This window comes from Cryptomeria japonica, chromosome 5 (assembly GCF_030272615.1).
Source record: "Cryptomeria japonica chromosome 5, Sugi_1.0, whole genome shotgun sequence".
NCBI lineage: Eukaryota > Viridiplantae > Streptophyta > Pinopsida > Cupressales > Cupressaceae > Cryptomeria > Cryptomeria japonica.
This window is the reverse complement of record NC_081409.1, coordinates 748,089,620-748,110,445: the sequence shown is the minus strand read 5'-3', so window position 1 is coordinate 748,110,445 and position 20,826 is coordinate 748,089,620. Positions and strand designations below refer to the sequence as shown.

The 20,826-nt window shown below is 36.3% G+C and overlaps 1 protein-coding gene across 2 annotated transcripts in view; it reads right to left on the bottom strand.

Annotated features, from left to right (window-relative positions):
• Nucleotides 1–364: 364 nt before the first annotated feature.
• The window catches only part of LOC131064116 (uric acid-xanthine permease), a 307,219-nt gene continuing 286,757 nt past the window's right edge, over nt 365–20,826 (bottom strand). The window contains exons 10-13 of one of the 2 annotated variants that reach the window (XM_057998145.2): nt 18,229–18,410; nt 1,575–2,039; nt 1,083–1,218; nt 365–660 (exon numbers count right to left, since the gene is read on the bottom strand). In XM_057998145.2, the coding sequence (XP_057854128.2) occupies nt 633–660; nt 1,083–1,218; nt 1,575–2,039; nt 18,229–18,410 (811 nt within the window). In that variant the 3' untranslated portion in view covers nt 365–632. The remainder of the gene's footprint in view (nt 661–1,082; nt 1,219–1,574; nt 2,040–18,228; nt 18,411–20,826) is intronic. The other variant, XM_057998146.2, reaches the window with a different exon arrangement.

The following is a 20,826-nucleotide window of genomic DNA, read 5'->3' as shown; positions in this document are numbered from 1 at the left end:
AATATTTATTTAGGCCTTAAGAAAGTAGTAAAATTGCAAAAGCTCAAGAAGATAGTGACTTGTTATGAGAAGAAATTCCTTGCTCATATGATGTTCTCTTCCAGATTGTACTTTGCTAAATTAAATTCTATTTTGTGAATTGCAATTCACGTTTCTACTCTCTTTTACATGTTTCATTCTTCTATTTTTAAAACTCACATTGAATAATGTACACACATACATTATGATGCTTTCCCTTCAATTATATAAAAAAAATGTATTCAATCAAATAATATTATTAATCAAGATTTATGTTAATAAATCAAGTAATAAAATATCTACATTATATACATTTAATAAAAAATAATATTAAAAAATAGACAAATATATAGAATCTTTTCTAAATCATTAAAAATAATATTATTAACTCAAATCGTTTAAAATCTATATTATGGAGGATAGTTGGCATTGGCAGTCACACAATCAGTATCATCTTTATTGAATTTCTCTTGATTCATCTAGATGTTTTTAGCTTGGGCTCATCAATGTTTGGCTTAATCTATTGGGCAAACCAACTCTTCCAAAAGCATTGCAAATTTTTCTTACTTTATCCACTGGTGTAAAGTAACCTTGAGTCATTGTTTATGTGACATCTAATTTCTGTTGTCAATTGAAGTGGATCTGCCATTACCAAAACAAGTGAGCTGTTAGAAAAACAAATTATAATTATCTAGGGAGACAACAATAAGAGGTACATATAAAGAAAATGCTCAGAAAACTCTTAATTTTTAATGACAAGTGAATAAAACTATTGACAAAGATGCCCAATAATAAAAGAATTTAATTTGTATGTAATGATCAGATCTCATCCACCCTGCAAACTTCTCCTAATGTGATCAAGATAAGTATACAAATACTCTCAGCTCATGACGAAAATGTGAGTAAAACTAAATTCTGTAGCAGCAGAGCAGTTTTACTGTATATGCCATCACTGTTTGGAAAAAGGGGAAAGAACAAATAACTCAGAAATCAAGAGAAGAATTCATTTTATTTTTTCTTTCCTTTTTTAACTTTAGAAATGAGTGAGACTAGGAATGACATACCGTACAAGGAGCTGCTTCTTAAGAGGCAATTCTTTCTCATCATCATCAAAAGGCAAAATCAAGTTGAGTACAAGAGCCAGCAAGCCCCCCACTGAAAAGCCATTGGACAAAACTAATATGATAGCATCTCGAAAACCTGCAATACAATTGTAGTTGTAAGACTTTTGGGAGTGCACAGCTTATGAGGATATCTGTAAGCAGTTTGAAAACAATTTGAAGGTGGACAATTTGAACAAGTTGTTTGAAGAAGCAAAGCTTCAAAAAACTGTGGTTTATTTAATCAAGACATAAAGATATCTGAAATATTGTTGTTTCTGGAGCTTTTGGTCCCTTAGACCACTTGGTCTGTTGGACGTAATTAAAATCCCTCCATTCATTCATTTGCCTAAAACAGCTATCTGTACTTCATGCACCCAGATATGCATGTGCCCACACATTTAATAATGTAAGGAATGAGACATCTAAATGATTGCAATATGAGTAGTGCCATACCTCTATAGCCAGCACTCCATCCAGGATTCACAGGCCATAGATTACCTTGAAGGGGATAGTTGGATTGCCCAGATATATTAACCCAAGCTGGTACAAGATTCACACCAAGACCAATTCCTAGAGAAACTATTGAAATAAATTTATTCCTTCGAGTTAATCCTTCCTTTATATTCAGAACACGAATTCCTGAGACCATCACACTTGTAAAAAGAAAGGTCGTCATTCCACCCAAAACACAATTGGGTATTGAGACAAGAATCGCTGCAAACTTGGAAAATACTCCCAGCATGAAGAGCCACATACAGCATGCGATCCCTGCTCGACGAGATGCACATCGAGAAAGAGAAATCACTCCATTGTTCTGGGCATATGTAGTTACAGGTGTCATTGTTGCCAATGCTGCCCAAAAGGTATTTAATCCATCAGCTAAAACTGCACCTTGAATTGATTTCTCAAACTGGGGTCCTGAATGGAGAAATTTTACATGTTAATAATCATTGTAATAAGTAGGATGACCATAAGCATCAGATAGAAGCAATTTATTAAAAGAAAATTATTAATAGAACCTGAAAACTTAATGCTAAAGAATAAAAATCAGCCCTTCACATTCAATTCGGTTACATCTGCCCCAGATCAGTAAAAATAAATAATGCTTTTTCAGGCATTTATTTTAATGATCTTACATTATCTTTCTAATACACGTCAGAACACTTATGGTTAATGATTGTTAGAATCCAAACATGCCAAAATCAGACGAAAATTAGATGTATTACAATTAATATAATTGGTCACCAATAATTTTAAAAATATCTTAAGTGACAAATAAGTTGCCTGAACATTGTCATAAAAACACCATTTGGAAGATTATTGAAAACACTACAATGTAAACATTTCCAAGGACATAAACACTAATGAAGGCACATGAAGAATGTGACTAGCATTATACTGTAGCAGCTAAAAAATGATTCAAGAATTAATAAAATTGTAATTAGAATCGTTAAATCTATGTAACTTATTACAAACAGGAAATCCAATATAAACGAATTGGCACTAGGGAAAGGGGTGCACCCAATTTTTTGCTTTGTGGTGCCAAAGAGAAGGAAATGGCAAAAGGCTTGGGCCTAAAATTATCATTCTTTGCCAAATAGCTAAGCAAATTCTTCCAAGGCTTCACGCATAAGGTAAACCAGGGACAAGTCTTAGTATTGGTGCACAATTTGAAAGGCAATACCACAAGGAAAGGGTGCCTACAGCAGCAAGCCTCATCCAAAACCATGCCAAGGGTCAAAAGGTGGCGAAGAGAAGTGCAAGTTCTGCCAATATAAAGGAGTTGACAGAAGATTATGAGAAATAGCACCACTTTGCCTTGGAAATGCTAATCTGAAATTCTGACAAAATGTGGCAAAGGTATTGCAAAAGTGTGCCAAGGAGAAACTGCATCGAACTTCAGTGAGAGTCACACTTTATTCACGCTTAAGAAATTTCTTTGGCTAATTTTTTAATAAAATTTGTAGCTTCTTTACCTGGAATTTATTTCCGAACTTTTTGACAAATTTTAATGAAAAACCATGGTGTCGTGATCCTGAAAATTAGTTTTAGAAGTTTTTGATGATTTTTTAATAAAAATCGTGGGTTGTTTTTCATGTAATATTCCCCTAATTTTTTTTTGAAATTTAGCAGTTTACAACTAACACAAACACCCGTTAGGGTTAGAAAATGAAATCCCAATACTACTGAAAGTAACCCTTTCCACCTTTAGATCATCGAGAGCCTAATCTGGGAGGGTGAGAGCATATAGTGTTGAGGGGATTGTTAGATGCAAGAAACTGAAATTAATTATAAATACTTGGGCGGCAAGCCAGCCCCTTCCACTTTTCAGCGGGATAATGAGAATATTGAAAGATCACTTGGTGGTAAACCAGCCAAGGGCAAGCCAAGAAACTGAAGTAGCAATCACTCAACCGCTTATCCAACAAGAGGACTAGAAATGAAAATTACAAATCAACTCTACCGCTTATGCAATGAGAGGACAATATTACAGTATTCAAAGTAAGCGACAAAGCCAGCCTCTTCCACTTATGCAGTGGGACTAAGAGAAATAATCCAATTAGATAGCTGTTAGTACTACTAACGAGCTTTACAATTCACAATATGGATTACAAATTAAGAGAAATCACTATCCAAAAGATAGGCGGCAAGGCCAGCCTCTTCCACTTTGCAGTGGGTCTAAGAAAGATTAATAGAAATTGTTGTTAGTACTACTACCAGCATTACAATATGAATCATAAAAGATAAGAATGAAGAACCAACAACTGCAAAGAATTACCAAGATCTTCCTCTCTACACCAAAGAACCCACTCTAAAGCCAACTCCACACAAGAAGACACTCCAAATCAGAAAATCTCTAAATCTGATATACTACCAGCATGCTGAAAACACACAAACCAGCAACACCAAATCCCACTAAAACACTCACAACTCGCCCAATTCTTAACCAAATGACATGAAGCTGAAAGCATAGTTGGACTACTCGCCGAAAACTTGGCGATTAGTTAAAAACTCGCGAGTTTTCTTCAAGGTGAGTTTTTATGACTTATACTCGCCATAAAAAATCGCCAAGTTTTTCACAAAAACTCGACGAGTTTCTATAAAAAACTCGGCAACACTAAAAAAGAGGCCCAAACATGTCAAAAAATTATCTAATTTTTGTTTTTTCAGGTCAGTTTCATTCTCTAAGAATATATACATGAAATATAACATTTAAGTATTTCTTATACTTTAAGTTATATTTCATGTATATATTGGCAGGATGTTTGAGAGTGGTTTTAGATCTCTAGGAGTTATAATTAAAATTCTAGGTTATAGAAGATCTTTTAATTTTTCAGACAATCAAATTTTAGTAATCAGTATACTGCTATCAACATTCTCTCGCTCTCTCTATCTCACTCAATTTATCTGCCCCAAATTTTAGACCTATCACTCTTCCTCTATCCCACTCTCTACCACATTCTATCTCACTCTCTCCTCTCTTCCCCAAGATCTAGACCTATTGATCTATCCCTCTCTTTCTCACCCTCAGACCCCGAGTAATTTTAATTTGCAGATGCTTGGTGGAAAAGTTTGGGTGGACATACCCCAAATCTCAAAAGCAATGCCCTCAAAATCTTATGTCAACCTTGTAGTTCATCCAGTTGTGAGCACAATTGGAGCTTGTTTGAGGCCATCAACATTAAGAAGAGGAGCAAGTTAGCTCAAAAACGCCTTGATGACCTTGTCTTTGTGCAATATAATCTTCAGTTGCGCATAAGGAAGGTAGAGGAAGAACTACCTAGTCCAATTGATTTGGATGATATAGATCCTTACAGTGACTAGATATCACATGAGCAACCTCCATTGTTTATAAAGGACGACATCAGTGATTTGGAGAGGTAGGCTACGGAGGAGGGGGTGGATTTGGTTTCACACTGGATGACATTAAGGAGGATGAGGATTCATTGCCAGTGCCAGAAGAAGGTGGAGACATAGCTTCATCTAGGATGGAGGATGAGCCAACCATACCGAGCAAGGAGGCACAGTCACACCCACTGCAGACTTCTAAGACTAGACCCTCTAGTTCTACCTCTCCTTGAGTTTTTGCTAGAGCTGGGAAGAGAAAATTGTAATTGTAATTTGTAATGATGTATGTACTTTTGGTTTTACAAAAACTATTTACTATAATGCTTTTAGGCTTCTAGCCATCAACATTCCTCATGAGGATGCGATTTTGTACACACTTTGCATTTAAATATATCTAGAATCAGCTTGTTTCTTTTGTGTTATCATTTATTGACTCATTGGATGCATCTTCTCATTAAATTTTGCAAAAAAATGCATTTTTTATTAAATTTAAGCGTGTTTTTAAGTTGCCGAGTTTTTTCAGTTTTTCCCGAGTTTTTTTCTCAAGGGCTTGGCAAGTCGAGCCGAGTCGCAAGTAGTCCAACTATGACTGAAAGCATATGATCACTAGGAGGTAGGTGATCAATCCTAGGACAACAAAACATTTCAAACTGACACCAATAATTTATGCACACATCCCAAAGCACTCAGCCACATGGTATGGCCAGCTAGGGTACGATTTTGCAAAAACAAAATCCCAAACACCATTTTAGACTCTACAAACTCACAAAATGAATCGTGCAAAGTTCAAACCATAAAAAAGAGAAAAAATACCCAAAACAAGAAGAATGACTCACTGAGACCTACAACCAAGAATCTACTTCAGCACACTCTGCGACCAACAACAAGAACACTCAGAAATCCACACAAATATTCACCACATTGAGTTCAATCTGCTCCTTTGGATGAGAAACAGTCATACATTCAGCTAGGCGCTATCTCTCAAGCACGAAACTGAGGCACTAGGAGGTATGCATTCATCGAAGTAAGACCCTGACAACATTTTGGCAACACTTCGTTATCAAAGCAATAATGGATACCAAAACAAGAGCCCAACACTCTTATTTATAGCTTTTTGTGTCTCCAAATTCAAATTCACATTCCCTCCAAATGGACACCGAAACCCAAATGCACATTCACTTCATATTTTGAAATTTACATTTCATTTCTCCTTTTTCGCAAATTGACCTTCACTAAGAGGCAAATATACTTTATAGAAATATCAATAAAGCATAATGTGGCGTCCAAAGGTGATAAAGTACATTATATTATAAATCAACTTATTCCTCCTTAGGCGTCCAATATGAATAAGTGAAATATATTGCAAAATTAACTTAGGCGTCCATTATGCCTTAGCTAATATTTCACTTAATAAAACAATTTTCCTCAACAAGGAATCGCCCAATATAAGCACTTGTTTACACATTTTTTAAAGATTATAATCTTTAATAAAATAGTTTTAAGATGGGTACCCCCAAAAAGCAAAAATAACTTAAGTCATTTAATTAATAAATGACTAAGTCCATTTGATCATATAATCAAGTTGAATCCAATTTGCCTACCAAGAATAGAATTGAATCTCTGGATCATCATGCCAAGCTGGACTGCCATAAATAGCCTGTGCTGCATTGGCTCAACCCAAACCCCTAAAAATAGTGTCTCCAAACTCCATTAGGGCACAAACCGGGAAACAACTATCATTAAAAATAACACTTACTAAAAATACCATACTACTAAAAATAGGTGTGTCCAAATGCAATTTAACCACATATTGAGCAACCGTCACAACTTACTAAAAATAGTAAGTCCGGAAAAATCTTCAAATTCGTTTGCATGTCACACCATCGCGAGGCTCAAGAAAAACCCAAAAAATAAGTTGTCTTCGCCCCCACTTCCTAAAAATAGTAAGTTCGAAAAAGTCATCAGATTTAGTTGCATGTCACACCATCGTGAAGCTCTCTGAAAAGCCAGAAGGAATCCATAACCAAAATTGTAAAACTCCAACATGCAAGCCACCAAAACTGCCAAAGCATCCTCCTAGAAAATATGAAACCCTAATTTTGCCTCTGTCTGACCAACGGGTCTCGGGATTGACCAACAAACCCCAAAACAAACTAGACCTGAAGAGGGGACATTACATTTCGTTTGACAATTAACTTGGTTTGAAGATTGTGAAGATTTTTTGATCAACATTTTCTTATGGTAAAATTTGCGGATCTGTAAGTGAGAAATTGGGTGGGTTTCTTCCTTTTCAAGAGTGTGAGGGTTTTTGTTCGCGTCAGACCAAAAATCGCAACATCGTTTTGGTGGCGAATGAGGGTTTGTTGGCCCTGCCTAACACAGGTTTTTGCGTTTGCAACGAAGGCTCTACAAATCATGTTGTGACTTTTTTTCACAGTCTAGGCTTCAAACATAATCATGTGGGATTTCTCAAGCAATGGGTCTAGTTTTTCTTCCAAGACTTCTATTTTTTTAGGCTGTCGTTTCTGTGTAGGTCGCGTGACATTTTCTAGACGTTTTTTTTTGCATGATTTTGTAAAATTGTGGATTTTTATATGCTCGCAATCTGGTGGTTCTGTTTTTTGATGATTTTTTGAACAAAAATCATCGTGGGCTCTCTGGTGTGCATCTAGGTTTTTTGCTTTTTCGTCAATGGGTTTTCTTTTTTTTCCAAAACAAATAATGTAGGGTTTTTCTAATTTTTTTTCATGGGTTTTTTGTTTTTCTTCCAAAAAAATCATGGTGGAGGGTTTGATGGTTTTTTCACAAAATCGTGGTTTCTTGTAGCTTGTTTTGGGTTGAACCTAGGTTTTCTAGGGCAAACAATGTTCTTCTGCAAAACTTTTTGATGGTTTTGGACAAAATTGTGTTCTTTCAGAATTGTGAAGTTTTTTTGAGACGCTGATCTTGGTGTAAGCGAAGGATGGCTTTGTTACCCAACATCAGGTTGGAAGGATTTTGGTCGAGAAATTGTGGTAAGCTTGGTCATACCCAAAAGTTCTTTAGAACCGAGGGTCTTAGTAGGCTCATGTCGCAAAGCGTTCTGAGGAGAAGGGGGCAGCCTTCATGGCCAAATGACTTGCAAATTTTTTCTAGTCTTCACTAGGGTAGTTAGTGGAATGACCATTAAGGGAGGGTATTATAGTAATATTGTTATATTTAATGGTCATTTAAGTCTTTAATAGTTTATTTAGTCATTTTTAGTAACTTCTGTTTCAATCATTTGCCTTATGGAAAGATTTGTTGCAAATGTGAAGTTGCTTGATTTTTCAGTATGGTTGTCATTGTTGTCAACATGCTGATTCTATGTTTCAGTATTTGGTTTTGCTTTGCATTTTAGATTTGTTGTAGATATGTTCATGATGTGCTGATATGTTGTTGGATATTGTAAGATTCCACTCGTGTTTTGGTGGTCCGAAAGTTGTGCTCTGGAAGTTTATGTAATGATGATGATTATTGTATGAAAGAGTTTGGAAAGTTCCACATTGCTCCGCATTTCCGGTTCTCCTATTGCACTTTTGGATTTATGTATTCATGCATGTATCTTTGTTATTTTGATTCGACACATGTGCTCCAGATGTGTATTTTTGGCTATGTTCTTTCCTATTCCGGTTGATCTTGGATGCTCTATCTTTTGGTCTGGTGATTGTGGTATTTGGATAACGTGTTGTTGCATTGTGTTGTGGTACACTTCTCATTCCTTTCCTCCATTGCGGGAATGCTTAGTGAAGACCTATTTTGAATTATGTTTTATTATCTCTTTTGGTTGACTTGAAAAATCTATTTTGGAGATCGGTATATATAAAAAATGATTGTAATGAATTAATATAAAAGAAGGTAGAGAAATATAGAAGGAAGTTGATTGTAAAAGGAAGATCTATCTTTGTTGAGAGGAAGTGATTGATTAGTGTGGTTGTAAGTTGATGTTGTTTGGTACCGGTGGCAGTGAGCCTAAGGTTTCTTTTGGCATTACAACAATGTGACAATTGTGCCTTTGTGGTGGATTCTTTCTTTCTTCCTCCGGGTAGTGATCCCTCCTTTTTATGGTGGTTTTAGCTAGGCAGTGAGCTATCTTTGTAAAAATCACCTTAATCGGTGTCACCCTATAAGGTGTTTTTGTAAGGAAGTTAAGTAGTGGAACAACTTCCTACACTAACCTTGAGAAGGGGGCAATGCAAAAACTTTTCTAGATTGTTACAACCAAAGAAGCATTAATCGTTTGGGGAATTAATCAACAAAACAAAAGTATAAGATTTTTTTTTAAAATAAGGAAAAAATTGGATTTACAAAATGTTGTGCGAATCGCACACCCATCCCCGTCTTGGACAGGGACCCCCAGTTTGTGCCTTTCTGTCCTGATCCTGAAATTTGGCTAAGTCTGGAATTCCCTGATCCTGAAATTTGGCTAACTCTGAAAACTGAGGAAACCTCCAAAAACTAGAATTTGCAATATAACTCCTGGAGGTCTGAAACCACTCTCAAACATCCTGAAAGTATATATGGAATATAACTTAAAGTATAAGAAAGGAGAAAGACATATTTCTTATACTTAAATGTTATATTCCATATGCTCAATTTCGGACCCAGAAGCCAAAAGTTGAAAAGGTTAAAAGTGTTTCAAGGTCCGAAATTCACCTTTAAACATCATTTTCGGACCCTGGGGCCGAAATTTCTAAATATGACGAAATCGCAAAAAGTGTTTCAAGGTCCGAAAAACACTTTAAGTGTCCATTTTCGGACCCTAGGGGCGAAATGTTAAAAACGCGATTTTGCAAAAGTGTTCCAAGTTCCGAAATTCGCCTTAGACCCATTTTCGGACCCTACCTCCAAAATGAAAGGTAAAAGGAAATCGCGAAATGTTTAAAACACGCCCCAGGTCCGAAGTTTAAAACGCAAAACGCCTCCGCCCCCCGAAATCGCTTAAAACCTTATTTTCGGACGCCAGGTCCGAGGTTTTTCAAAAGGGCGAAATGTTTTTAAAAAAAAAAAAAAGAAGGACGCACTAGGTCCGAAAGCCCGAAAAGGCACTTAGGTCTATTTTCGGACCCCCGAAGAAAAGTTTAAAGTGCGAAATCTTTTAAAAGCGCCTCCAGCTCCGAAAGGTAAAACGTGAAGTCCATTTTCGGACCCCTGGGAAAGGTAAAACGTGAAGTCCATTTTCGGACCCCTGGGAAAGGTAAAACGTGAAGTCTCATTTTCGGACCCTAGGGACGAAATGTTTTAAAATCGCAATTTTTGCGAAATATATGTAAGCTCCGAAATTTGCAAAAGGATGGCAAAGGTCCGAAATTCGCCTTAAGTCCTCAAACTTCGGACCCATGAGCCAAAAGTGAAAGGTTTTGAAAATTCAAAAGTTCAAATGCTCCGAATTTGCAAAGAACGCCAAAAGGTCCGAAGTTTTTGCAAATTTCAAGGTGTCCTCCGTTCTCCGAAATTTACTAGAAAGCATGAGAGTTAGAGTTTTAGAATCTGCAGAAGCTCTTCAAACCTCCAGAATCGCGCCATAAACCCATTTAAAACGTCCAAAACTCCAAAGGTAAAATACGTAGAAGTAAAAGACCAAGGATCAGATTTCACAATTGAAGAGAAAGAGAAGCATTTTCAAGATACATCTCACAAAGAACTTCTCAAGCCAGACGTCGTAATTAAATTTAATGTTTGTTAAAATTAAATTATTTAATTTTTTCAAATTAATTTAATGAAATGAAATTGGTTGATCGCAGGACGTCATCAAAGAACCAGGAGAAAGACCTGAAATGCGAATCTAGGAAGGATCGCAATTCAAGGCCAGGCGCTGAAGATTGGAAAAGAAAGATACAGGAGCGCAAGAGCAACCGAGCATTGGGAACCGTGTCGTTGAACAAAGATGAAGTCCACCGGCGAAATTGGAGGCCACAGACCAAAGAACACTCTGAATGCTGCAAGTTTATGCATTCTCAAAAAGAGACACAGATGGATTTAATTCAAGGAATTCAATTCCTAAAAAGCTGAAATTGCTTTATTGTAAACTGCCTATGGGTCCCGTGCAAGATATTTTTGTGGATAACTATTCCCAACCACCAAGAAGATTGGATAGACCTGAATTAAAGCCAAATAGTGGCAGGTAGTTGAGATAGTTGCTAGTTGGATAACTGAGAATTAATTCAGCATTGGTCAAGGCTGTCAGCTTCTGGAAGACAGATCAGGACCCTTGGATGCAGTCCATCCTGGCCTCTGATTCAAAATTGTAATATCTATAAAAGGCAGAGGCCTTTCTTCTGCAAAGGGTTAGATTGTTAGAGATTGAGAGATTGTTAGAGATTGTTAGAAATTGCTAGATAGTTAGATTTTAGAGTTAGAATAGGTTAGATCTTAGCAGTAGCATAGAGATGCTACAGAAATTGTTGTAATAGGCAGATGAGATCAATATATAAACATTGATTTGGTGTTTATTGTCTTGTTTTCATTCTGTTCGCATGGTTTCTTTTAGCATTTTAGATAGATCTTTATGTTTTGGGTGTGCAGGTATTTGATAGATTCGGGCTCATACCACTGAGGATCTGCTGATTGTGTATCCTTTTGTGTGGTTAACCTGAGCCTTCGATTGTGCTTAGTTCAATTGCAGGTGTCCGTCTGAGCTGCGCCAGAATTGGGTGCTTAGCCGTGCGTCTCCAATCTGAAAATCTTCCAAGTTCCTTTGAAGATTGCACCGTTCCTGCAAGGTTGTGAGCTATTCTGGCCAAGCAGGAATTGGTTATGTTGAATCCGTCTACCCGCATACCCGTGTTGTTAGTTTTAGATCTCCTAACCCTTTCCTTTTGCTCTTTATTGCATAATTCGAGAATCACAGCAGACTAGCTTGTTGCCAGTTAAACGTAAGTCCCCCTTGTGTTTCCAGCATAAACACATCAAGCCACTGAGAGATCCCGCAGTCAAGACCTGACAAAAGAAACCTTGAGGTAGTCTCCTTTGATCAAACTTAGAAAACAGCATTAGAGACTTCCTTATCTCAAGAGAGAGTAGGATAATCAGTAGGCTATTCTATTCTACGTTGGCCGTATGAAGTTTGCAGCAATGCGATTTCAGACACGTCAACACAAAAAAACATAAAAAAATTGGAGAAAATAAATAACTACTTTTTAAAATATATTTAAGGGCATTTCCATATAATAGAGATATTGTAGGCAAATAAAATAGACACTTCAACATATGAATTGTAGAAAATAGATTTTGGTTGTTTATATTCATATCACTGATTACCTCTTTGTCTTTTTTGATAAGGAATAAGACTATAAGGTTGTGTATGTTGTACCTTCTTGTTACCCTTAGAATAACTACTTTAAGAAATTTTATGTTTGATGCTATCTGAGAAACTAATACAATAATACTAGTATTTAACTGTATTCATATTTTACTAATTATAATATGAAATATGAATATAATACTTAACAGTAATACTAATGCTAATACTTAAGAGTAATACTGATAGTAGGTACTAATACATAACAGTTAACAGTAATACTAATACTAATACTGTTAATTGTTATGTATTTGTATTAACAGTAAAATATTGTTGTTTATATTCATACTGTAATACAGTAATACTTGACTATATTACTGTATTACTATTGATATTCTAATCAATAGTAATAGTAATAAATAATAACAGTAACAGTAATACATAATAAATATAATAAAATGCTAACTAATACCATTATAATGAAATAACATTAACAGTAATGAAATGCTAACTAATCAATAGTAACAATAAATAATAAATATAATGAAATGCTAACTAATATGATTATTATGATGAAATACCTGTTGCATCTAATCTGTGGATGCAAGGGGTATATCTAATATGATTAATTAATACGATTACATACCCTGTATTTGCTGAACTATCGCCAAATTTGCAGCCTACAGGAACTTGTCACACAATTTTTGGTCTTTTACTGAACAGGCATGGAAATAATGTCACACGAGCTGCTATATAGGCAGTTTGCAGGGTTTTTTTCCCAGTTTGCGGTTTTTTTGGGGTTTTAGCATCAATTTTAGGGATTTTTTGTGTGATTTTTATACCCGATTAATTGAACAATTTAATCGTGATTAAACGCTAAAGAAATCGTTGAAATTTGTTGACCAAAAATACACAATTTTTTCAAAAAATCGAGGGAAAAAATCAACGACCTAGGCGATTCCCAATTAATCGGGTATAATCGCAATTTTTTGACGATTGTTGCTTCTTTGGTTACAACAGTTATAGAAACTTAATAGAAAGAGACATAACAACATGCATACCACAACACCGTGATTTACATGGGGAAAATCCTTTCGAGAGAAAAAGCCCACACTCCAAAAGCCGCCCAATATATTATTCAGAAATCAATAATAGATTAGTTAGTTCTGATTCAATAAGGTCTATGGAGACCATTTGTAATGTCATTTCATGTTTTCAAGACTGTATGTCAGAGTTGGAGTCATAATTTGCAAGGTTGAAAAAATTGTCAAATGTTGTCATTGGGATAGTTATCCCAATAAAGTATCTCTGCTGTAAAAGGTTGTCAAATGTTGTCATCGGGATAGCTATCCTGATAAAGTGTCGTTGTTGTAAAAAGCTGTCAAAGTGGTCATCGGGATAGTTTCTTCTATCGGGATTGGCAAATATGGTTTAACTGACTGTGGAAGGTTATGTCGATAGTTGTCCAATTGCCTCATTCGGTATAGCTGTGCCGACATGAGGTCATCGAGGTAAGTTTACGTTATCAGAATTGCATAAAAAGGTTACCCCGCCAATATTAGTTATTCTGATGGGTGAAAAAAGACTTCAATTCAGGATTGCTATTCCGACGTCGGTGTCCAGTAGTGTTTAGTCAGTTTGGAATTGTTATTCTGATGTCAATGTTAAAATTTGATTTTTCAAATCTGGTAGTTGAACAGTCATGTAGTCCAATGGTCATGTGGGGAAGGTACAAATTTGGTATAAATTGTATAGCTACGATTGGAAACTCGATTCAGAAGGAGTAATATGAGAATTTGAATTTTTTAATTTGATTCTGTAAAATGGTTTCAAAATTTTGCAATCATTGGCATTGTATTGAAGGATCATTTTTCTGCAATTTCTTTGTTTCCTATACATGTGTGTTGTTGTATGAATTCATTGGCAACTAGGGTTTTTATCCACGATTTGACAATTCTATCTCTTTGTATTGCATCAAAAAGGTTCTATGAAGACCAGCTTGAGTTCTATATTTGGGATCCCAAGTTACAACCAAACTTCATATAAAACTAAGGAGGAAACCAAAAGGCTCTATGTGAAGACCAGCTTGAGCTCTGCGCGACAAATGTCAATAAGTCGTGGTTGGAGAAGCCAAGGCCTAAGCATCAAGAATGTGCCAAAGAAATTGCTTCACACTGACTTCAAAGAGGACTATGGTGATATCATTCTACTGCTAAATCGAGTAATGGGCAGCCCTCAAGGTGCGCCATTTGAAACCTGGATGTACTATTTCATTGATGAGATCACCTCAGGTGTTAAAATTTTCAATTCGTCCTCCCGAATAATCAACGATAACCTTAATGAACAGCCAAAAATTTTGGAAAGGACGAGGTCCTTTTACATGAGCTCCTACATTGTTTACCTACTGGCAAGAAACTACAGATATACAAGACTAATTTGCAAGGGCATAGTAGGCAATGGCGAGAATAAATTTAAGTCCTACGACTATTATCCATAGCTGCATCTTAGCGAAAAGGCCCACTTCAAAAGGGTAAATGATGAATTTTTTATGTACATTACCAGGACATTGTAGGGAGGAACTCATCAGAGGCTCACTCAAGAGGTCAAGAGCTTGATAATCAAGTATGGATCCTGGTTTATCCAATATCCGAGATTCACATACATAAGAGTCCAAGGATTTATCGGATGTCCTTATCGACTTCTAATTTATCCCACTAATCGAATGATCTTGCTAGAAGTCCTTAGACAATTGGAAACATATCAGGGCTTCCAAAGAACAAAGCAAAAGGCGGCCATTTCTTTTCCTTTTTTCATTGGAAATATGTTGGAGTCTTACCTAATGGTGCAGGCAGCTGAGAGTGTTAGGTTAGCAATGCAATGGTATCCATTCACAATTTACCAATCCGAGGCTAATTTCGATCCTCACAACCATATTGGATCAGTGAATGGAAAGAGGTACAGGCATAGGGTTGATCTGGAGTTTTTTGGGCAAATGTTGTGGACGAGTTTGATATCACGAAAAGGTTATGGTCTAGATTGCCAGTAAGCATGATCAGAACAACAAATCTTTTTCGTGTGCCTGATTAGTTAGAGGATGATGAAGAGTACACTCAACCGCGTTTTGATGAAAATTGGCCTCTTCCTCCTATGAAATGGTCAAAACCAGAGCTTGCAGATTTAGCCACCTTAATGCGCCCAGTTGTTAAGTATTCACAGTGGTGGGTTGATTGGCAAGTCCAAGTGCTAAGGCGAAGAAATTTGACCCTAACTTGTAACTTGATGGGCGAAATGGAATCATATTCTTCAAATGCAGAAGCATCCCAAAGTGCCGAGCCAATTGAAAACACTAATTCCAGGAAAAGGAAGTAGTTGAGAGCTCTTCAAGGTCAAAAGGGAAGAAAGTTGTGAATGAGGAACCTGCTCAAAAGAAGTAGAGATCAAAGCCATCCCATTCTGCCATGTCCAGGAATGTGAACAATGTATTAACTATTGAGGATGAATCATTGGCTAAAATAAATATTCCTTCTCCAATCCATGAGGGAAATATGGAGTCAATCCGGCAGGAAGATGAAGAGCCCCCACTCCTACAGGGACGAAGATACTTGAATCAGAAAATGAAATGGATATTCTGGGCAAGGAATTTCAAGAGGAATGATTTCGGCTCTTCAAGGAGGTCAGGATATTCCATGTGAAGAAAGTAATCAGCAGGAGGAAGGCATTGAACAACCTATGCTTCCTGATTGGTTGAAAGAAAGGTTGAAGATAAAAGTACCTATGGAAGTCCAAGAAGAAGATGACACGGTTGATTTCTTGGCAAAATTAGGGAAGGTTGTTGGAAAGAAACCAGCCAGGAGGTTTTCTGCAATTCAGAGGGATGAAACTGGTTGTCGTACAGTTCACATTGTTGTGCCGAAAGTGGGCAAGGCAAAAGAGGATATTACTCCTCAGGAGTATAAATCACCACCATTGACTTAGGACCAACTACAAAGGGTCAAGAGGTTGAGGACTTGGATAATTCAGTTACTTCTCTGAAAGTGAGATGGGAAAAGAAGATAGGAAAGAAAAGAAAATGCAAGAGGGAAGTTGAGCGTCTAAAGGAATATATTCAACACTTGACCAAGCCTCTTGATCAAGGTGATGCAGTTGCTCCCCCGCTTTTGAATTCTTCACAAGAAGCAATCAAAGATTTTGAAGAAGAAAGGTAACAGCCAAAGAGGCCAAGGAGTGGATGGCGAGTAAAAGTGAAGAAGCAGCCATATTTGTGGAAAGATTAATGTTGGCATATGGACAGGCTTCCTTTTTTCTCTCCAGGATTGCGAACATGGCAGAATCATGGGACGACCTTCATGATGTTTAGGACAGAATTATCTCGTGCCTTAGAGTGTTGAAAGGAATTCCCAAGCAGGAATTGGTTGATGGAAAAGTAATCGCAGCAGGAGTTGCATATGACTTCAACACTTGGTACTAGGCATTGGTTGCACAACGTGTAGTCCTAGAAAGAGTGAAGGCTGATAGTATTAAGGCTAAGGAATAGATTAGAGAGATTCAAAATAGGATTATCCTTGTAACTGCTGATCTGCTTGAGAAAGAGACCATCCAAGAAAATGATATGCAGCTGGAAAGTCTTAAACTCAGAACTCAGGAGATTTTCTTCGCCATCACTAGACCAGTCCTGAAGCAGAATTTGACTAAGGGCATCGAATTTCTTGACTATTTGGGATGACTTCTAAAAGCAAGAGTTGGAATGGGAGATTGATTTTTCTGCATGCGCAAATGATTTGGATGGATTGGAATTCAAGGTCAATATGCTGCCACATGTCACAATGGAGGTCAGCCTAATCGTGTCCAAATTCATTGAACATATTGCCACTCGAGAGGATAAGGATGCACCTTCCTAGGAGATTGCTCCTTGCATCACTTGTCCTTCATGCATTTGTTCTTGATGTTATTTTGGGAAACCCTAATTGGGGTTGTTATATTTTGATCTCAGCCGTTGATCTTAGATTGATCTTGGCCTTTCATTTGTTTTCCGGAACTCTACATAAACTCCTATTCTCTCATTTTGTTGTGTGGAGAGATTTATGAAATTGTTGCTAAGAGCTATTTTGGTAATATAAGTTCATTTACAGTTTGCTTTGAAGCCTTATTGTTTTCACCGGGTTGCATGGTTGCATATTTTCTTCAACAATAGAATAAATTTGCTTAGAGTAGATTTGCTTTTTTTTTTCGAAGTTGTTAGATAAATGAAGGATATGATAGTATAGATTGGTGAAACAATTCCTCATACTTTCTTTGAATGAATGATTTTTGTTCAATGTGTAAAGTTAGCCGGAGCTTATCATTGTGGATGCTTTAAATCTTACTTTGGATAAATATTGTTCGTTGGATGGTATTGTTGAAATAATAGCTAGTTCGGATATAAGTATTTCTTGTATTGGGCTGGGCCCAAACACATTATGTAACTTGTATTAAACCTGGCCCTAAATGTAACGTGTGGAAGTTGTTTCAATGTAACTTGGGGCTGACCCTATAATGGGCGCCTCCTCAAGAGCATTATATTATTATTAATTATTCTCCTTGAGAGCCGACCTAGGATAAATTGGGTGGCTAAAGTCACATATATAAGAAAGGTTCATTCATGCTTCAAGATATACATTTTTCATGATTCACCGAAAGCATCAAACAGTCTATCACCAACAGCAGTGAATATATTCTAAGGCAGCAAGAAGTTATGAGCCCCATTTGCCCTGATATGTTGTGGTTATTGTTTACAATTATTTCTATGATATTCTATCATTGTTGAGGCTCAACTTTCATTAAAATTGTTTTAGATTGTCCTTGGAGTCTTACTGAAACTGTGAACAGCAGATTAGACCATGATAGTCAAGTGTTTGATGAAATGTTTAAGTGGAAAACTTTAGGATTTCATATCAGAACTTAGTAGGGACATTACACAAGTCAAATTTATTTATGTTGTCAACAAAATGTAATAGAATATACCAAAGGGTTCAAGAAAACTGGCTTCAACTGTTGCTGTCACATCACCAATGCAGTCCATTGTGGCTGTCATCAAGGCAAAGAAGAGTGGCAGAACTGCTGGAGCATAAAATTTCAAAGGAAATGTGTGCACCCATAGGAAAGTTACCCAATCAGCATTCACTATCTTCGTGCCAGTAACGTACCTGTCAACCAATATAAGAAATTAAATAACATTTTTTACCAAAGCATGAAAAGGACTCCAAACTTTCCAAACCATCTTAGTTCAGTTTTTAAATGTCAACATTTAGATACCAATAATTGAGTCGTTAAAAATTCATTTAGTTTAGTTTATGACATTATACATATCAAAAGGGATTTTTGTTTTTTAAGTGCTTTATGTTTCCACAGAGTTGTTGAAAGCAGGTTTCTGGAAACATTGTGTGAGATTGTTTGGGAATAAAACATTCTCAGATTGCATTCTCAGAGCCATGCTATCTAAAAAATTATTTACTTCTGCTAGGAAGATATAAGGGGACTATATGGTGCCAACACAAAACAAAATGTAAAAGATGGAAGCATATAAGATTGTTGAAGATGCACAATTATCTTGTATGTGGAAGGCATAACAAAATTTAAAACATTACTTTTTCATGGAATTTACTTTTGCTCTCTAATTAAGTAACAAGAGTAACTCATATCTTTCTTCTGATAAAGTGAAATTCCTTTATATAATATATTTGAGTACAAAATGAAGGCTGGGCATTGAATTAGAAAAGCAATGGCATTTAAACTAAGAGACTAGAACCGACAAGAACCAAATACTATACTCAAACCTACTTAGATACCTTCAGAAGCTACAACATAGTAAGCAACAAATCAGGATTGCTGGATATTAGCTATTATTAAGGGCAATCAAGAACTAGGAAGCCTATTGAGATGTCTTCTTCCTCAAAGATGGGAGCTCCATATTTGTTACTCTTTCTTTCTAGGGTTGATTGCATTCAATGAGGTGGAGGGGATTCCTCTGCCATGTTTTGCTCATATAAAGCCGTTTGGAGATGGGCTAAATTAGACTTTAAATTCCTTGGTGTTTGATGATGGTATTGCTTCCTTCGATTCAGAAGTCACTTTATTATATATGAGCTCTAGGTTGGATTGGGCATTCTCTTTTAGAATGTTTAGGAGCTTCTAAAACGCACCCATGGGCATGCTCAACTATTTCAGCATCTTTTCCTCTAGGACAAGCCTCAAAAACTCCTTAAAAGATAAAGTATAAGAATTATTTTATTTGTTAGGACATCCTACACTAAGCTTTGCGTTTCTCAATGAGGAAGAGGTGCTATTATCAATGAAACTATCTGAAAAAGTGCCATTATGTAACTAATAGACTATAAAACATAAGATGGATGAATATGAACGATAGAGTGTGTTGGTTGAAAATTTTGTACACTTGGGGAAATATACAAAATTGTGGTTTCAACCACAGCACATGAGTAAAAACTCTCCTAATTAAGGGAAGGCTCCCCCTATCTAACTACAACTTGGAAAGTAAAATGGGATGGGACAGCAATCTTTCTTCTTTTTTCAAGAAAGACAATATCCTTTTCTCTTCACAGAAAAGGATAGCGATTGAATAACAGCAGTAACCACTTTAAAGTGAAATAAGAGAAAGGAAATGAAGTTTCCTGAAAGTGCAAAGACTTCCGTCACTTCCTTCGGGACGGGACAGCAATATCAAGCTCAAAGACTTGACTATTGGAAGTCCTATCTACCCTTTTCTATACTAAATTTTACAATGAATAAACGACAATAGCTCAAAGACTGGAATAATTTATTCTTTTAACACAAAGACAAGAACTAATGCAAGCTCAAAGACTTGCTGCTATTTCTTATCAAACAGTAACTTTTCCTCAAGAATAGACGCAAGCTCAAAGACTTGCTGCTCCTTCTAGAGATTTTCCTATTTTAATTAATCTTCTCTACTTGCAGCTCAAAGACTTCAAATCAGATTGGACTAAGCTCCTTTAGAAACACTTTGCATAGAAGAAATAAAAGATTCAAACCCAAACATGTAGCTCAAAGACTCAAAACTTGAGTAATCCTTCTTTATTATTCTTCAAAAACTTTCAATCCACATACATAAGCTCAAAGACTTCTTGCTGTAAATTTGGCAGAGTTTTTGCTTGCTTTCCAAAAGATAAATATTACAATAGACTCCTCCAGTATTTATAGAAGAGGAGCCTTGAGAAAAAGGTGGGAGGATCCTAACTAACTTGAGAGATTCTCTCAACCACCAAGACTCATTCAATAACTAACTGAGACTTCATTAACTAATTAAGAGTTACTCCAACTAACTAAGACTTATTCCAACTACAGTCCTAATCGGACACAACTTGTAGTTCTCTTACATGTAATTACAAAAGTGCAAGTAATGTGTAACTTGCATTTTACAAAAAAAAATACTTTTACATGTAACTTGTCAAAACGAAATTACAAATGCATAACTAAAACTATTCCATGTGTCTAAAGACACGACTCTAACTGCATCATCCTTTGTCTGTGATGATCTTCATGTCGCTTCAGGATGCAAGAACTTGAAGTATTATAGATTGGTAAAGA